The sequence below is a fragment of the Vicugna pacos genome, chromosome 8 (assembly GCF_048564905.1).
Source record: "Vicugna pacos chromosome 8, VicPac4, whole genome shotgun sequence".
Lineage (NCBI taxonomy): Eukaryota > Metazoa > Chordata > Mammalia > Artiodactyla > Camelidae > Vicugna > Vicugna pacos.
In genome coordinates, this window is record NC_132994.1 from 33794842 (window position 1) to 33809665 (window position 14824).

Here is a 14824-nt window from a genome sequence, read left to right on the forward strand (position 1 = left end):
TGCTGAGCTCTTACCCGGTGGGCAGGCAGGTCACTTCCCCTCCCGATGCCACAGTCAGATGCTGCTCTTGGGTGAGGCAGGTAGGTGGATTGCGCCCCCTCCCATTACTTTGGTCAGGTGCCGCACTTCTGCCAGGAAGGTGGGTGGCCATCCGCCCTCTCCTGGCATCAATTGCTCCCTTGCTCTGTGCAGCTGCCCTCTCCACCTTGGGTCGGCACTCCATAGGCATGCTTGGGGAAGACCATGGAACAGTCCTGCCCCTGCTCTGTACCAAAACTCAGCTCCTTGTTTGTCTTGGCGGCACAAATTCTCTGAGGTACCAGGGCAGAAAAATCCTATCTGCCTTGGGCTGTAAACAAATCTCAGTCCTGCCTAGGAGGTTGCAGAGCCCCCATGTGTGGATTCAGGTCTCGGCCCCACCCCAGCCTAGGCACTGCGCACAGGAGGATATGGCGGTTGTGGCTGCGCCCCGCCTCTCTTCTCCCGAAAAGTGCCAGTAATGGCACCACAGGTCTGAGGAGACAAAGGCTATGGTGCCCTTACCCCCAGGGCACACCAGCAGTGTTTCTTTGCTTTTTTTTTTTTTTGTAACTTATGGGGGACCCAGGCTGTTCTGCTCTGTATCTCCTCCCAGCCACGGCATGCAGCACCCTGCAGTCCCCCAGGGTTGCCTCAGTGCAGCTTCCCCAGACCTCCACTGGGCTCGGGCAGCCTGTTCCGGTCCCAGCTGCCAGTTCGCGTCTCGGGCTGGGTGTCATGGGGACCCTTTGTGCCCGTTTAACTTAGTTCTATTGGTCAAGGGGTGCTCCGTACAGATCTCGGCCTTGGAGGCTCCCCTTCCATCCCATTGGCCTCTCCGTTGGAGAGGGGAAAGTCAGCGAATGAGCGCTATTCCTCCTTTGCCACTCCCTCCCCGTGGGACTGGTCCTGCACTGTTTTGCTTTTCCTTCTTTCTTTTTTCCTTTTCTCCTACCAGATTTGTGGTGTCTTTGTGTTTTGAAGAGGGCAGTGTTCTGTCGGAGTCAGCAGATGCTATGGTTGGCTGGGTGGGTCCGTAGATGTGAGTTTTGGTGTATTTGTGGGAGAGGGTGAGCTACGAGCATCCTTCTACTCCACCATCTTGGCTCCTAGTCTAGAATTTCTATAACTGTAAAGTATAATAACCAAAATTAAGAACTCAGTAGATAAGTTTGAGAGCAGATAGAACACAGCTAAGGAGCAACATAGTGGACTAGAATATAGGTCAGAGGAAACTATCCAAAATGAATCAAGAAGAAGTGGAAAAAGGAAAATACAAAAGAAAGGATAAAAGAAATGGAGACAATGGAGTTTAACTTAGTTCACTTAGAGTACCAGAAAGAGGAAAGAGAGGGAGATAGAGAGGATGGAGCAGAGGTAGAATACACATCATATGGACATACAGATGGACTGGATATTGTCTGACAGTTATGGGAAAAAGAAACAGTGACAACACGCCAGGAGAAAAATTGCTCAAATTAAGACATGATATGATTAGGAGCATATCACCCTGGGCTGTGATGTGGATTTTGACATTTCTAGGCCTTTGATCTAGGGACTCTGGTGCTCGGCCGTGAAGGCTGAATGTGAACTATTTGGGACTGCTGCCATTTATCCCATCCTCTCCCTCCCTCTTGTTGCCCTGGGGTAAAGAACTGTTAGCTGAAAGTAGCTATACAACCGAAGTCAGATTTCACCCCAAATATCAAATCATTTTTCTATTTGTCAAACTTTAAAGGAGAAAAACACATTCAGTTTATGATTTTTTTTTATATGTCCCTGAAAAATTATTACTTCTATAGATTAAGGAAAGTTAGGGAAAAACATAGAAATATCCATGACAAAACTGATATGATCTCACACAGATGAATCATAAGTGATAAGATGCCCATTATAAAGATAATCTCTAAGAAAATGTTGTTTTTGCTTTTCAAAAACAAAACAAGTTCACTGAGGGGAAAATCCAAAAAGTATAACAATGAAACAAAATTAATCTTTTATTCCACTATCTGAAGATAACCAGTGTTAACAGTATAGTCTGTATCTTTCCTAGACTTTTCCTACATATATATTCCAGGGTATACAATAAAGACTTGCCTTGGGAGTGAGGATTTGGGCAACTAGGAAGGAGTAGGATTTTTGAGTTGGTGTTTCAATTACTTTGGAAACAAATGAATATAAGAGTAAGACTGCTCCCCAGGCTGTGTTGTTTTATTCACACATTCACTCACTAATTCATTCAATAAATATTAAGTACTTTCTGTGTGGCATGTACTGGGTTAGGAGCTGTTCATTATGTGGGCCTAGGGCTTTCCCCCACATGGGTGCTCATGTGTTATCACAAGACATGTGGGACGGAGAGGGCCTGAGGCAGACACTATCTTTGTCATCTGCATATGATTTTATGGAGGGCTAGGGTGCCAGGAGGGCAGGTATTTTGGTGGACCAGAGACAGCTGGAAGGAACAGAGGGAGTGGTTTAGCTAACCAGAGGCAGGCCAGACTGTTGAAATTTTTGATCTGTTCACCTTGTTTAGGCTGCCTGACTTTGTGAGCTGAGGAGAAGGTTATTGATAGTTAATAAAATAGCTACTCTTTATAAAGTGTTTATTGTGTGCCAAACAGCATAACATACATAAATCATTTCATTTACTTCTCACATGAACTCTGTGAATTAGTAACTGACATTTATTGACCACTTACTATATAACTGCCACTACTGTAAGATTTTACATGCAGTCAATACATTGAACCCTTGGGACAAACCTATGAGACAGGTTTTGTTATGATCCCCCTTTTATGGATAAGGAAATGGAAGTTCAGGAACACTTGCTCAAGGTCACATGACCAGACATGACAGACCATAATTCCAAAGCCTTTACGGTATTTTTGCTCACAACTATGTAACTTATTTAATTAATGAAAAATAGTGTTTCTGGTTAATAAGAAACCCTCATCTCTCACCAAATTCAATCCTGAAAGTTTACTGAGTGTCACTTCTTAGATCACCATAGAAGCCAGGATTAGAAAACACACTCTTTAAATATCTATTTTCTTAATTTTATATTTTAAATTAATCTTAATCTTTTTGAAGCTGAACTCTCTTAGGAAAAGACTTCCTTCTTTAATACATTTCATTCTTCTTTCTCACATTTTTAAAGAGAAAAGAAATACTACTGTTTCTCCATGGCCTAAATTGTGATTTATTTGGCAACTATTAAGCTCTCTTTTATTTAATGACTATTTTTTATTGTAGTAAAGTAATACACAACATAAAATTTACCACTTTAATAATTTTTTAAGTGTACAGTTCAGTGGCATTAAGTATACTCATATGTTGTGCAACCATCACAATTATCCATCTCTAGAACTTTTCATATCCCCAAACTGAAATTCTATACCCATTAAACAATAGCTTCCCCCAATAACTATTATTCTTAAAAGAGATAAATAACTGTATTAAGCTTAATTTTCTTTACATGAATGAGCACATAATTGTCTTTGGGATATGAAGGAAAGGGATATTTGCCAGTATAATGGCAAATGCAGAGCCTACTGACAAAGGTGTATAATTTGTAAAAATAGCTGAGTGGGCAAAATTCTGATTTTCAGCTGCCCTAGGCACTTCAGTGTACTTCTGATAATGATTTTCCTTGGGCATGTAGTTAAAGAGTGAGCTTAATTATACATAACTACATACCTAAGATGAGGTTTTACATTTTTTTACATATACTTTCTGATTTACCAAAGATAAGACACTAAATTCTAACTGATCTCAAAAAAATAGTGTGTCACCCTCAGAGCATGAGTATCTTATTGTATGAGTTATCCTTTTTACAGGACAACGCTGTATCTTACCTTCCCCCTCCTTCTTTCTGGAACTGTTTTCATTACATGGGGATTCCACCATCTTATCTGGTCCCTACTATGACTCTGAGCTCAGGCAAATGCACAAAGGCTGATTTAGGGTTTTGGATGTAGTCAGTGGTAGAAACGATCCTATTGAGAATGACACTTCTCTACACCTTCAACTCATCAGTTGAGCTCCAGATAAGAATAAAAAACAGCCAAAATGGGATGAATGGTAATGTATGTGCCAGACACTGTGCTGAATGCTTTATGTGTATTATTTTTGTAATCCTCACAGTCCTGTGAGATCCAAATCAATTTCCATTTTACAGATGGGAAGACTCAGGAACAGAAAGATTATGTAACTTGCCGGAGACACACTGTTAATAAGTTACAGACTGAGGACTCAAACCCAAGCATTCTAGAGTCTTTGTTCCAATCTACTCTGTTAATACAGCCTACTGGTCCACATCAGGCTCGACAGAGTCAAGGTTAGACCAAAATAAACCACACGCACATTCGAGTCCCTGTGTGGCTGAGGTGAGCAGGGAGCCTTCGCTAAGGTCAGGCACTGGGTCTGGAGGTAAAGGCGTTCCAGCCAGGGAAGGGAAATGGGAAAGGCAAGGTCATCTCCTCTGGCCCCATGTGTTATCTGGTTGGTGAGAGGAGAGAGGAGAAAGGAGAAAGGGCATCTCTCAGCAGATTTCCGAAGGCATCAGTGCTCTCTCTCTGGTGTGGTGTCCCTCTGCCCTAGGCTCGTAGTTGCTGCATCCTTAAAACTGCTGTCTTTTGAGGGAACCACCTCTCCAGAGCTTTTCGCCCTAATTCACTCTTACTGCCCACACCTCTGTGAGTTTTCTGTGTAACTGATCTCAGCTGGTCATTAGGGTAGTGGTGGATTTAAATGGATGGACTCTAAGGTGAGAATGATTCTCCCTCTCCTCATAGTTCCTTAATTCCCCCAGGAACGTAGCCATATCTACATTTCTGAAAGCAGAAGCTTTAATGCAGATGATTCCCTAAGTGAGGGGAACATTTTTGAACAGAGAGGGGTATAGATAGATTCTGCCAGAAGCTGAGGAGGCTCAGCCATCCGTGTCACGGGGATCTGCTGTGGCTTTCAGAGGGACCTCAGAGTAGCTCCTGGCCTTCCTAGTCTCCAGTCTCCTCTGCACCCTGACGGGGCCAGACACACTCTTCTCTCCACTGCTCACAGGTACAGTCATCCACGCACAACTTCAGACGAGCAGAGGTGACTCTCCTGGGAGTGAGTGTTCCTAACCCCTAAAAAGTGTGTTTGCATATTGTTGTCATAATTTTCATGAGTTAAATTCATGTTTCAGGAACAAGTGCTCTACATCTGTAGGTGGCACCTTTGTGAGCGATTTCTTGGGCCCTGAATGCTGCCTTCTCATATCAAGAAGTAGAGTGCTGTGCAGTTATGCCTGAGGTCTCAGTCTGCTTCTGGTCATGAAGACCCTCTGATGTTTCCCGCAGCTGTTAGCAGTCTTTGCTGCATTGTACTTGGGTACCCCAAATTAAATGAAAAACATTTTCTGATGCTTTTCTTACTGAAACATAGTCTTTATTTCAAAATAGTGACATAATATTCAGCATACCATTATAAGATAGCTCCATTTAACAGTAGTGACAGTTTGCATTTGAGTCATAGGAAGGCTTTGTTAGGACATGTTTAAAGTTATGTCATATAAATAGAGACAGTGAAGATGAGATTTAGGACAGGGGCCTACAGGATACCAGCTGAAGTCGCTAGAATACTCTTTCCCTTCCTGCCAAGTTCTTCTCTCTTACCTTCTTTGTACATCACTATTACAACACAGTGTACACTGGCCTCGGCCCACTCTGAAAACACTGCCCCATTTGGTCAAGTTACTCCCAAACTACCGCCTAGATCACAGCATGACAAGAAGAAGAGATGTTTTCTACCAGAATTGGCTTATTTTAATTTCTGACTCTTTATTTTACTTTCATTATAGCCACTTGGAGCCAGTGACTATTTGGAACTGTCAAAGAATTTTGATACAGTATTTTTACGAAACATTCCACAGTTTACCCTGGCGAAGAGGACTCAAGCCCGGAGATTCATAACTCTCATTGATAACTTTTATGATTTCAAGGTAAGGATGTAGTACATTTTCTCAAAACTAAACATTTTGGACTGTGAAGTGAGGTTGCCTGGGCTGGAATCCTGGTCTGCTACTCACTTCACTTTTCTGTGCCTCTGTTTCCTCATCTGCAAATTGGAGATAATAGTAGTATTTGCTTCATAGAATTGTTGTGAGGACAAAAGAGACTAATCCGTGTAAACCACTTACAACAACACTCAGCACAAGCTGGACTACTGGTGGTAGCAGTAATAGCAGTAGTAGAATAGTAAAAGTCCCGTCATAAGGCACTGCCATGTTAGCGATTCCATCATTCAGTTAGACGTATCATGTGCTGTCTGTGAGGATGTGCAACACAGTGCCTTACCTAGACTGAGCATTCAATAAATACTTGTTGCATGAATAAATTATTAGACTCGTAAAATAATGAGAAAAATGAATGAATGACCAAAGGGCCAGCCCTCCTAGTATTGCAGTTTTTCTCCCTTTGACCCAGAAACTCCAGTAACTATCATTGTCCCTTTTTTAAAAAAAATTTCATGTATTTTAGCATGAATTGCAGAGCCATTTTCCCTTCATCAGTAGCCTAGTGGTTGAGGAGTGGGCCCTGGTACCAGGCTGTTGACCTTGAAGACCAGCCTAACCTCTTGAACTTGAATTGCCTTCTGTAGAAAAAGTGAGTAATAATAGCAGTTACCTCATAACATGTTGTGAGGATTAAATAAGTGTGTGAAGTACTTAGAACATCTTGTGGCATACAGTAAGCTTTCAGTGAAGATGAGCCACTATTAATAGTATATACAGTAAAGTATAAACACCTTCAAACTAGAATTAATTTAAATATTATTTTACTGTTAGATATCATTTTTCTTCCCTGTTCCTTGCACAGAAATAGATAGAGCAGTGATTCTAAAATTGAAGGGACTTTGAGGGGAGGAGAAAGCACCAGAATGTGCTGGGAGGGAGAGGTGAGATTTTTAACGTTTCCTTTATTCATTTATTCCACAACCTTTATCATGCAAAGCACAGTGCTGATTCAATGACAAAGAAAGCCAGACACGGTGCCTGCCCTCATGGAGCTGGCAGTCTAGTGTTGAAGAAACACAAATCAAATGTGTACAGACTGAGAGTAAAGTCAGCACTGGGGGATGTTTTCTTGGAAAGAGAGGGGAGTTGGTGCTGTGAGAGTCCAGGGGGAGTGGATCTTTGTGCAGGTGAGGAGGGTGGAGGTAGGAAGTGCTGCTGAGGACCAGCTGTACCAGAATCATCATAGCTACTTAAGATCTGGATTCCAGAGCTCACTCCACCCCCACCAGCAAATGAGGACCAGGGATGTGGCCTGGAGCTTGCTGGTTCACCAGCTCCTCAAGTGCTTCTCATAAACACTGAGATGTGATGGCCCAACTCCATCAGGGTGAAAAGGGGTCAGCAGAGTGGGAAGTTTGCAGCAAAGGCTTTGTGATGGGCCTGAGCACAAAGAGCAGCCAGCAGACTCTGCCACCTGCTTTCAGGGGGCCAATAGGGGTGTGAGCAGAGCATCGGGAGAGGCAGGAAGCTGAGAACACTAGAGCTCGAGGTTCAAGTCCTATCACTTGTCTCCTTCTGGGTCACTCATCCAGAGACTCTGCTTTGAAATTATCACGTGGGGTCCAGAATAAATCTCCTGGAGATAACACTCTGTTTTTAGAGGGTAATGCTTCAAGAAGAAAGTGGTAGAGGGGCACTGGGAGGTGGTTCTTAGAGTGGAGGATTGATAAACTATTTTCTTTAATCTTTCAGCTAGAAATACCTTAAAGAAAGCTTATGTTCCCCATCCCTCAGTCCCACCCCCTCCCCCAATTTCTACGTCCCACTACTTCTTAATTAGAAGGAAAAAAGATTTATCTAGCAATATGATTCAATACCAGAACCATTCTCCTAACATTTGCTTTAACTAAATCACACAAATTCTTTTTTAAACATAGTTTAAATTATCTTATTTCAGAAATTGGGAGCATTAAATAGACATCATTCTAGAATGTATTCATGGAAATTTGTGAAATAAGGGCATTCCCATCTAAGTAATGAAAAAAGTGTCATTTGTGATTAAAAGAATTTATAAGAGCGGGTAGAAAGCCACTTGGATCTGGAAAGAATAGTCCCAAACATCAATACATTATTTTATAGTATTGGCATATTTACTTGAATAATGATTTTAAAAGGATAGTTGTGAATCCTGAAAACAAATTCAAGACTCCTTAAAATATCAAGAAGAGTATTTTTTGTATCTAAACTAGTGGACATAAAATTTATAAAGATACAAAAACTGTTTCTGATATATGATCACATATGCACACTCACTCAAACACTTACGTAACCAAGAAGTATTAATGTAAAGCTTAGACTTTTTGAAGACTAACTGGAAGCATGCTGATATAAATGTATGTTCTGGAAACTCAGGGTGTAATTGGAGTAGCGATGCACTGAACTTAGCAGTCACCTATGCAGCAAAGTGGTAACAGTGCATCTGGTGAGCAACTCTGATGCACACTGAGATGGGCTCCAGTCAGTCAGGTAAAAATGTCAACCTCAGATGTAATGGAAAAACCACTGGACTTAGAACTGGAAGTTTTGAGCTGGCCTCATGAGTTGAGACCTCTCCAGGCCCAAAGGCCAATAAAACCTTTTGTTCCCTACTTCACAGGATGATACAAGCTGTGTGGAAATATTTGGAAAGTACTTTGCAGTTTAAAAATATCACTTTAAAGAGACTCAAACTATTAGAAAAAATATGGACATGATCAAAAGGTTTTTTTTAAAAAAATACTTTGTTTAAAAAATACATTTGGAAACATCTGTGATCCCAGGCTATCTGAATATGGGTTATGTGGCCTATTTATGTTTCAGAGATATTCCAGAAGTAGAAAAGAGAGTTTCCCAAATATTGAAATCCACTTTAAAGAAATGCTGTATTCACTTATTACACAAGATTTTTATTATTAGTGATGAAGAAACAGCGTAGATGTGTCCTGCCAGTTTTGAAACTTTGACAGCCACATTTTGCTTAGCATTTTTGTGTGTGTGGACTTTTAAACATGGAGATTAATGAGATTTTAGAGTAACTTTAGGATAACTTTAGGATAATTAGCTTAAATCTCTAATTAGAAAAACAGATTAATGAAATAAGAAAAATACGTCATAAATTGAAGCTTTAAATATTTTTTCCCAAAATAGAGATAGAACTCGGAGAAAATATGTAAAAATAGAAATAGTTATTACTGTTACTTAGATTGAAAGAGAGGAGTTCAAGGAATTGTTCTTTTGTAAATACCCATTCTGTGAGTTCATAAAAGTGTATTTTCACCGAGTATCAATTTTGCTGCATGTATTTAGAACCATTAAAAAAAGTATCACTTTAAAGAGACTCAAATTTTTAGAACACATACAGACATTTTAAAAGCAAAAATCCAAGCTCCCTGTTATGACAAACAGGTTTTTATTTTGTGAGAAATTTGTTGTTACCTTCAACTTGTGAAAGGGAAGGAGTAACACCGTTTACTCGTTTTCCCCCCTTTCAGGTGCGCGTAATTTGCTCTGCATTGACTCCTATATCAAGCTTATTTTTGCATCAACATCATGACAGTGAGTTGGAGCAAAGCAGAATACTGATGGATGATTTGGGGCTGAGCCAGGTAGGCGATATTAACATAATCTTTTTTATTATAAAACAGCTTAATTGTTTTTGGTTTGATACATGGCTACGTTTTGAAGGACTATAGTATATATTTAACCACGGATTTGCTGCTTTCTTCTAAAGCCAGTGTAGCAGTCCTATTCTCAGTATCACTAAATGTGGAGAATTACTGCCCTAGAGGGGAAGAAATCTTCATGATCATTTTTGCATGTGATAAAGACAAAGTCCAGGGAGGTGGACTTATGGGCCCACGGTCACCGTGCTGACTGAAAGCAGGTCAGAGCTGGATGCCAGGGTGCCTTTGTCTAGTTCCGGCTCCTCCTGCTACACTGTGAGACCTCTGGGTCTCCTGCTTCCCTTCTGCTGGATTTGTAGTTTGCACCACACAGTGTCCGAGCACGTGGACTGTCTCTCCTAGGACCATGAAGTGCCTGGCCAGGCCCTTGGCTTAAAAAGAAATCCACAATTCACCTCCTAACCCCTATTCTGTAAGCATTTATGGAGCAACTGTGGGTGCCAGGCTCTGGGGACACCCTGTAGGGAATCAGCCAATGCTGGTCCAACTCTGAAGCATAAGGGCCTGGTGATTCACCCCAGGCCACAAAGTGACTTTTTTTCCTTCTTCTGGATGAATGTTACCGGATTATAGTTCTCAACTGTAGACAATTGAAATATTAGTCATAATTATATAAACACCCCCAGAATGAGGGGAGCCTCATTCTTTCAACCGCAGAGAGGTGAAAGGCCATTTGGAATGAGGAAACAGTTTCTTACTGAACTGACGTAAATAATGTATTCTTGGGAGTTTGGGGAAATGAAGCCAATAATTCTTTTAGAAGTGAGCTATCAAAATATGATTATTTAAATCTACATGTAGAAATAAATAGCTGCTTATAATCCCATTTCTCTAAGAGCAATAATTATATCCAAATAATATCTTTGACAATTTAGAAGAATACCCTTGAGGGGCTACATCATCTCAGTTTCTAAAATCGTTTAAATCATCGACTCTTAAATTGTTCTTCCTAGGATCAGGGTTCAGATAAAGGGCAAAGTAAGCCTAGCATTTGGGACTAATAACATTATGAGGAAATCAGTGCACGTGACTATGGGGTCATGCAGTTTTACAGTGGATCAGTAACTTGGACTTTGGAGTCCAGAACCTCTCCCTGAAAGAGTGTAACAGCAAACCCCTAAGGAAAGAGACAAAAATTCAACACCCACCTACTGGCCACAAGCCCATGTTGGAATCACCAGTGCCAGGCTGTTTACTGACCTCACAGAGAGCTCCCCGACTTGACCCTTGATGGGAGGATCAAGTGTCCCAGCAGCTCAAGACCACAAGCAGCTCTGGCCTTCCCAAAGTAAGCTCCCAAACACGATCTCCAGGCTCGCAGTCAGTCACTCAGTTTGGAAAAGGCTCTTCAAAGGTTTGTCCTCAGGCCGCCCCTCGGGAACGTGGCCCTGTCTGTTAAGCTTCAGGGAGGGTCAGCCTCTTCCTCACTTGCCAGAACTGCTGGGTTTTGCCATTACTTGTTTCTGGCATGCACTTTCTGAGAAAGAATTCCTTTTCTCTCTGGAATGTCCTTCCTTTAGGTTTGTAGGGGACTTCATCTGAGCAAAAATGTTCTTATTTGGATTTTGGAGTGTTGTTTCAGCTTTAATTTTTCTTCGAATGTTTTCCCTATTGTTTTCTCCTTGGTAATTTGTTCTGTTTATTGATTATTGGTTTAGATTAGTTGATTCTCTAGTCTAATTTAAGAGATTGTATGTGAAAAAAATTTATAGAATATTTTATAATCTAAACAAGTAACCTCCCTCCATTTTTTTTAAGCCTATGTTTAGTGTTTTAAATTTTAGGTCAGTGGTTTTAATTGGTGCTGGATTGTTGTTTTGTTTTGTGTTTTGGTATCCAGGACTCAGCGGAAGGACTCTCAATGTTTACTGGAGAAGAGGAAATCTTTGCATTTCAGCGCACAGTTTCCCGGCTCACAGAAATGCAGACTGAACAGTACTGGAATGAAGGAGACCGAAGCAAGAAGTAACCGACACTGTTGCATGAATAAAACTCTGGGCAAATGATTATCGCAGGGAGAACTTTTTATTATGGGACTTGCAGGAATCATTTTTCTCATCATTAATTATGCACTTTGTCCTTTGGACCATTTTTATCTGAAACTGCTGTTGAAGATGTAGTGGATTAGTAAGTTAAAGCTATTCTTAGGTGTACATTTTGCCTATTTATTTGGCCTTATTTCTGCACCACAAAATTAAAATCAGCACCCTGAAGGTGAATGTAGGACCAGATATTTTGGCTTCTTATTAAGCCACCTGAATGAACCTTGAATACACACACACTCGGTAAATGCAGGATGCCTGGACATCTCTGAGCTTTGGCTACATGGTAGCCCTACGATAGAAACATCTTTTATAAGACAGGAGAAAAGAAAACCCAAATTTCACTTCAAAATAAAGAAAGCCTTCTGGTCTTACTTTAAACTAAAGTCAGTAACATTTTAGAATGTGGACTTCTCCGTGTGATTGTAGGGGGCTATAAATCATACTGAATCTCCTAGGCCTTCAGACTTCCTTAGACAGGGAGTATGTTTTTCACCCTGAGTTCAAGCTTGGCAGGCGGGACCTGATCTCCAGTGGACACAGAGTTGCCTGAAAAAAATCAAGGATTATGACACCATAGAATAAGGAGCAAGGGTGTCAAATTCCAACTGACAGGCAGATTCCCCAACTCTGACAGCCAGAAGGACAGACACCAGGAATTGGGGACCAGTGAGAGAGTGTCAGGAGGGGCAGAGTCCTGGACACACCAGGCTACAAAGTGGACTCCTGCTCCCCTGAGGCTACAGGACCATGGGGACCTCGGCTCCTCCCCGCTGCTCATATGCATCTTCCTCTGGTCGCAGGATGCTGCTCCTACCCCTGCCTCTGCTGCTGTGGTGCAATGGGCCTGATAGTAAAAAGGAAAGACCACTTGACGAACCTACTTAAATAAAATCTGATTTGTCCTCCTTTGAGGTCATTCCTTGACTCATTCAAGTATAACCTAACTTTACTAACTATTGTCACAGAAAGAACCTTAGTTGAGGCTGTTACAAGAGTCTAAATCCCTCTTCAGGAAAAAGGAAAGAAAAAACTGAAATCCACGAAGTCTCATGAAAATCAAATATTTTGTGGGCACAGGCACAGGTGAGTCAGTTCAAATAAATGATTACAGTTGTCAAACTAAGTAAGCTCTTTGAACCTATTTAATTTATAAGTCATCTATCCATATTAGTCCATTTTGGACATTAACTGAAATCAGATGGGTGAATAGGGTACCCAAATGTGGAGAAACATTTAAGTCAAGGCTTCTGAAACTTAGATGTGATTTTGAAATATTTTTATTGAAGTGAAACAGGGAACTCAAAAAGAAGTTAAGAGGTTACAAGGCAGAAAGGATGGGAAATAACCATTGTATGCCAGATTTATTGCTGGACATTTGTAAATCTCAGATAAAAAAATTAATTCTAGAGAGTTAATAGAATCATAGATAAGAAAACCAAGGCCTGGAAAAGTAGTTTGGCCTGAGATCACAGCTAGCAACTACACAACTCATGTAGTATGTCTTATATCATGCCACCTCTATAAAAACAAGATCAATTTTAATAGTGATTCTTTTTGTTTAACTCAGTGAAGATGAATTTACAGCAGAACCATTGCTTTGAACTCAATAAATATAAAATGTTTAATTTTATTTTTTCATTCTTAGCTTTTTGTTTTCACATTTCTTTGGCAATTATGCTATTCCTTAATAAAGAGGAAGTGTGAATGGATAGACAGTCAGGTGGACAGCCTGATGGATAGAAACAGGAGCTGTCCCTGAGTGTGTGGGTCTATGTGACATAATCCCCTCATAACAAGTAGTTGTAAAAGTTCATTTGAGATCAGGTATTTGAAACAAGAATTTCATTTTTCCTTAGAAATAGTGATGTGATGTTAGTTAGGGCCCTGGCTCAATGCATAGAAGCTTATGGAATCCTCAGTGTAGCTGCCCTGTAATTTTGATATTAAAGAACTTAGAATCCTTTAAAAATCCAGTTTCTGTGGGATAAAACTGTAGTTCAGGTTCTACCTGAGTACCTAGATCACGTCCCCACATCTGTCCTGCTCTCTAGGTGCCCCCCTTCCTGGGCCTGGCGGGACAGGGACAGTAGAAGGGACTTGCAGAGCTAAGAGTGGGGTTTATGCAGGGTAGGGGGATGGTGAGGGGATGGGGTGGTCGATGTTTTGGCCTAGGGACCAGGGAGGCAGAGGAGGGATTATCAGGAGGTAGCTGGAAATGGTACAGCTTTATCCCATCTCTTCACCAAAGTCTGTTTCATGAAGCAGTCTGCAAGAAAAAGAAACAAAAGTCTTAAAAGCTGTTACCAGGAAACAATACGGTAGTTCTACTTAAAAGACAATTATGCCAAAGTGAGACATGAAAATGAGCCCTAGGTTGGACAGCAACATTTCAATTCATGTGTTTTTTCTTCTGAGTCCTGCCCGGATTACATGCTCAGCATTTGAGTCTTTCTCCCCAGGACTGCAGAAAATCTCTCAGAGCAAATGCTCTCTCTCCCCTCTTTCCCTTTCCCTTTCTCTCTCTCTCTTTCTCTCTTTCTCTTTCTCTCTCTAATGCTTTAAATTTATACTTGAAGATGGAGATTTGAGCTGAGTAATGCTGTGGAACACTCCCACTCACCCAAGAAGTGACCAGGGGTCAGATTGAGGGTCTTTATAGTTGGGAGAATGCCAAGGGCGCCCTCTGAAATGAACACTAATTCCCAAGTTTAGAAGAAATCACGTGGAGAAAAAGGAAAACTTTTCTAAAAAAAAAAGAAAAATCTGATCACTGCATTAATCTTGTATTTCTTTAGACAATGGATGGGCTTCTTTGCCAGCATCAATAATAATGACATGATAGACTTAAAGAATTTTTAACCTATTTCTGATATTTACAAGGTCCAAAGACTATATTACTGTTCTAATCAAATTTATGCATTTTCAGTGTGATTTCAAATTTTAGTCATAAGGCAATACTTTAATCTCCCTGGATATATTTCCTGTATTTACAAGTGTGCAAATAACATAATTTTAAAATTACTTGGAATTTTTTTAAA

General features: G+C 40.8%; 1 protein-coding gene across 3 annotated transcripts in view; it reads left to right on the forward strand.

The window, feature by feature from the left end:
• The window catches only part of AFG1L (AFG1 like ATPase), a 185859-nt gene extending 173168 nt beyond the window's left edge, over positions 1 to 12691 (forward strand). For 2 of the 3 annotated variants that reach the window (XM_006205633.4, XM_015240421.3), the window contains exons 11-13: positions 5864 to 6004; positions 9550 to 9663; positions 11582 to 12691. In XM_006205633.4, the coding sequence (XP_006205695.1) occupies positions 5864 to 6004; positions 9550 to 9663; positions 11582 to 11710 (384 nt within the window). In that variant the 3' untranslated portion in view covers positions 11711 to 12691. Of the gene's footprint in view, positions 1 to 5863; positions 6005 to 6542; positions 6669 to 9549; positions 9664 to 11581 lie in introns of those variants that run through there. The other variant, XR_012074903.1, reaches the window with a different exon arrangement.
• The last annotated feature ends 2133 nt before the right edge of the window (positions 12692 to 14824 follow it).